We start from the raw sequence: 4560 nt of genomic DNA, 5'->3' as shown, positions 1-4560 counted from the left end.
TGGACTGTCACAGATGCCAGCCAAGGTCACATAAAGTGAGGAGTAAGTGCTTGGAGAGCTACAGGGGCAGAGGCCAGCTCTGTGGAGGAGGTGTGAAGGAGTGAGTGACCAAGCATGAACATCGCCTCTACCCATCATTAAATGAAGCCACTTAAAGGAAAAATGCTCTGCTCAAAAAGGTCAATACACAACACTTTTGCAAAGCTCTGATGGTTTTATTTAGGCATCCAGAGAAGAGGGGTTTTTTTTCTTCGATGGAGACGAAAATGTTTTTAATATGTGTCTGAAGACACTACTCAGAACCCTACCTTTTTACTCAGAAGCTGAGTTGCTTAATCTATCACATTCCCACCATAAAATGGGTTCCTATAGCTAAACTGAGAAGCAATAAATGATATGCCAACAACGTGTAGTAAGGAGGGATGATTATAGAGCTGCTTTTATCATCAATTTTAACCTCTCTGTGGTTAAATCAGACTTCTTTTACCCCATGCCCTCTTGCATTTCTTTCGTGCCTCGTCTCATTTTCACTGAACATGGACATGTGCGCGCACACACAAACACAGTTTATTATGCAGTAACATTACCAGATCCCCTTAGGCAGCTGTGCATCTCTGTATGACTGATGAGGGTAATTTCTCCCAAACAACAGAATGATCACTTTGGTGGTGAGCGCTACAGACCCTCCCTCCTCCCTCTGTCTTCCCTTTCTCCCATCTTTTTTTTTTTTTTAGGTTACAAAAAAGGCAAGAAAGATATTTGCTACTGTGCCTCCTGCATTGTCTGGAATGGTTACAAAGATAAACAGCTCTACCACCTTGTGGGATTTTTTAAAGTCAATAATCTAATTCCATGGATACAATCAAACTATTGATACTTCAGTGACGATTCATATCCATGTAATAGAAGATACTTTGAAGTTGGATTGGGGGGTGTGGTGGTGGTAGTGGAGGTGGTGGTGAGGGGGTGGGGGTTGGTTGTTCCTTATTTTTTCCTTGATTACCATAGGGATCTAATATAATACACATGCCATTGTGAATTAGCCTCACCATAAAGCCTGTGTGAGTCGCAGTGAGTTTATACTGCCTGTGTACTACTGTGCACCATGGAATACACTGAGCTGAAAGTAGTTAGGACTTGTCTGGCTCTCTCTCTGCCTCATAGGTTCAGCCTCAGTGGGCTGTCTTCACCTATTTTTTCATCTGTCAGTCACACACGAAAACAAATCCACCTGTCGACCGGTAGACTGGGCTGAACAGGGCTATACTACAGATGTCTGGGCTTGACTTAGTGGAAGCGAGCAGGCCAGCGCCCTCCACTGGTGATAAAAAGCCCATTAAGATGCTTATTTCCTCACCTGTCGGGTCCATCACCTCACCTCGACATATAGTAGAGAGTAATGAAGACAGTTATCATTAATACAGCACTCTGAAGATAAAAGTCATGCTTCTATGCATTTTGCGATCTTTGTGTCCTTGATCGCAAGGATTATCCAGGGTTGCGACAATATAACAATCCATGCGTTAAGAGACGGGCATTCTTACCGCACGACCTGATTGCCTCGGCAATGAAGCCATTAATGGTGCATTATGTAAATAGTAATGGTCACAAACATCTAATAGGATAAAGGCTAAGTACAGTGCAATTTAATGCTGCTGACTTTCAGTAGCTCTTTGAAGGATGTTTTCAATTATAACAGCGCTAATTTAATTCATTGTTTCAAAGCTGAAAATGCATTTTTAAAGGTTGACTGAGTCTCTATTTCAGAACTCAGGTTTAATCAGTCATGTACATTGAACACTGGAACGTCCTCTAAAGAGATTGACAAAGTTGCCGGGGATCTGCATTCTAGGTTTTAAAGGGACACAGTAGCCGTCTCCCTTCTCTTTTTCCTCAGATGGCAGGCTTCAGTTGTGGAGGGGAGGGTGTTCGTCTAAAAGATGAAAAGACCTGTGCCTTTAAGAGGGCTGTCTCCCCTTTCCCTCATGCTCCCCCTCAGCCACACAGACACTCCTCCTGTGAGCATTTGTGAGGCAGCTTCTGTCCCTTATGTCTCTTTGTGGGGAACAGAACACACTTCCCAGAGCATCACTGAAGACAAGACAGAACTCTAGGGACGACACCCCAGTTGCAGACATCTGTGTAACCCTGGCCTCATCTACAGTGGATGTCAAAATGAGAACACGGAGAGGAGACACAGACCTACTCAAGCTGGAGTAAAACATCCAGAGGTCCAAAACAGGACGTGGAACTTAAGAGATGGACATCCCCAGATGTCAATTTTGAGTTGAACGTGACACGACCAGCACATCAAAATTAACAGCGCTGGATTGGATCGCTAAAGAAAAGGTGGAGTCCTAATTTGAGCTTTCAGGTTCTCTTTAGAAAAGTTTTGCTGAAGAATCAACAGAGAACTCTATTTTATTTTTTACTGCTATTCAAGAAGAAAATAACCCACCGTATAAAATACTTACAAATTAAAGAAAGTGTATAACTTAGCTTTATATATTGATTTTTTATTCATCTTCAGAGCACTTTCCAAACAGTCTGTGGTATGAAATTTAGATGCTCTTTAAAGAACATCTTTAAAGGTCCCAGCACTGCTCTTAATTTACCAGCAACACATTTATCTTGTTTCTGCAGCTCTGTCTTGGAGAGCATTAAATAATTTTTTGATAGCGCTCTTGAGGAGGAGGTAATATGAAGTCTTGAAACTTTACAGCTGTTCACTGGAGAGAGAAAGAGAAGTGCCACGTGCATAAGAAAATTATGTTAAGCTGTGGGAAAAGTGTGTGCCTGGACTAACATTACGGTGGATCACTGAGGACTGCACAAATGTTTACGGCGTGTGGAGTGGTCAGTGGCCAGAACCAGTACCTGAGCAGAGATGGCGTGAAGCCCCACCCAGGACTGGAGTTGAACAGACCAATCCAAATGGAGAATGGGGTAACTTCAAGCATGTGCCCTGTTTATCAAAGCCAAGCCTATAACAATGCTGGACAGCCAGGTGGGGTTAATAATGTTTCTAGGCCAGTGAAACCAGCACCACTCCCAGTCCCTCCTCCTGCACTCAAATTAGGGCAAGAAGGATTCAAAAAAGTGTGCCGAACTGAGGAGGACAGTCCCTGTCCCTTCCCAGGGCTATCTTCTGGGGTGTTGGAGATGCGCGTTAAGGAAGGAAGCAAGATTCGCAATTTAATGGGATTTGCCATGGCACGGATGCAAGGAGAGAAGGGAGTAAGTGGGGTAAATTCAAGTGGTGGTGGGCTCAGACAAGTGGTTTTTACCGGGTCAGGTCGTGCCGTCACAAAGACCATCACCTGTGCCGAGATCATGAAACGAAAAGTGGGCTGTTTGCACCAGCTGACCAAACTCCGGTATAAGGTTGTAAAAGAAGTGTGGGAGAGTACTGAAGGAGGGACATCCGAGATGACAGTGCACAGGACTGTGCCCTCCATCAGCATCCTTCTTTCCAAAGATCCTCTGGATCCCCAGGAACCAGGCTACCAGCCTCCAGAGACTCTCAGTGCATTGTGGGAAGAAAGAGAGGGTACCGAACCTGCGACAGCATCCAAGAGATCCCTTGGACCTTTGCAATACACCAGTTTCCCTGACTGTAAGAGAGTGTGTTTAGGGGAAGGAGCCTCAGTCCTTCCTCCTCACTGACTGGCCCAACTGGTGTCACAGTGGAGAGGATTGAATCAGAGGCGTTCATTTGGCACTGCACTCCACTCAAGCACAATGCTGAGACAATCAGAACATCCACTCAGACAGAACAGTGCTTTCTCAGAAGAACTGACTACCAATTCCATCCTCCAGAGGTCAGTTTGACTGGGACCTAACAGGCTGCCTCTGGACATACAGCATTTACAGGACGTCTTTTGTGGTACGTCCAACATGGTCTCTCACATCCAGAAAACTTTGATGATGTGTGCTACCATGCTAATATATGACATCTAGAAAAAAATATTACATCCTATTTCACACTAACAAAAGCCATGAATTTCATAGGTTCTAGGTTACTGCTTTCAGTAAACTATTAACAACCTGTGGATAAAATCATTTGTTTGCCTTATGCTACAGTCATCTCGGCAACCATTTTCCCCATGCTTTTAAATTTAACCTTTCGGAATATAAAACGTAGATCCGAGTAGACACACACACGTACGCAAACGCACATGTGCACACATACACACACACACACACACACACACACACACAACCAAAGCCACTGGTGACATGACAAATGCACAGCATACACATTTTATTTGTCTGAGTATTAAATCTCATGAAAACAAAATTAAATAAATGCTTTTTTTCAGTGGGATTTTTCATTTGTATTTCATCTTTCTTACTCAAACATCATTGAATTTGCAAAGCTGCGATTGAACAGAAAATCACAGTGCGCTGTTCTTTTGATAAGAATAACAGCAGTGAAATTTGTCTGTAGAAAAAGCTGATTTAATGACAAAGCTGTTGATAAGGCGCAGTCCTAAACCAACCCAGCCTGACAGAAATGCCTAGGGCAGAAATACAGGCACAGATTATCATTAAGATAGC

At 43.5% G+C, this 4560-nt stretch overlaps 1 protein-coding gene across 1 annotated transcript; it reads left to right on the top strand.

The window, feature by feature from the left end:
* The first annotated feature begins 2066 nt into the window (after positions 1–2066).
* On the top strand, positions 2067–4182 carry LOC102211940 (ribonuclease P protein subunit p25-like). The gene has a single exon (XM_005727663.2). It carries the CDS (start codon positions 2836–2838, stop codon positions 3664–3666), a length of 831 nt encoding a protein of 276 aa, XP_005727720.1. The 5' UTR covers positions 2067–2835; the 3' UTR covers positions 3667–4182.
* Positions 4183–4560: the final 378 nt, after the last annotated feature.

The sequence above is a fragment of the Pundamilia nyererei genome, unplaced genomic scaffold (assembly GCF_000239375.1).
Source record: "Pundamilia nyererei isolate P.nyererei 1_Seehausen unplaced genomic scaffold, PunNye1.0 scaffold00025, whole genome shotgun sequence".
In the NCBI taxonomy this organism is placed as follows: Eukaryota; Metazoa; Chordata; class Actinopteri; order Cichliformes; family Cichlidae; genus Pundamilia; species Pundamilia nyererei.
The sequence above is the reverse complement of the archived record's forward strand: the minus strand, read 5'-3'. Positions and strand labels throughout refer to the sequence as shown.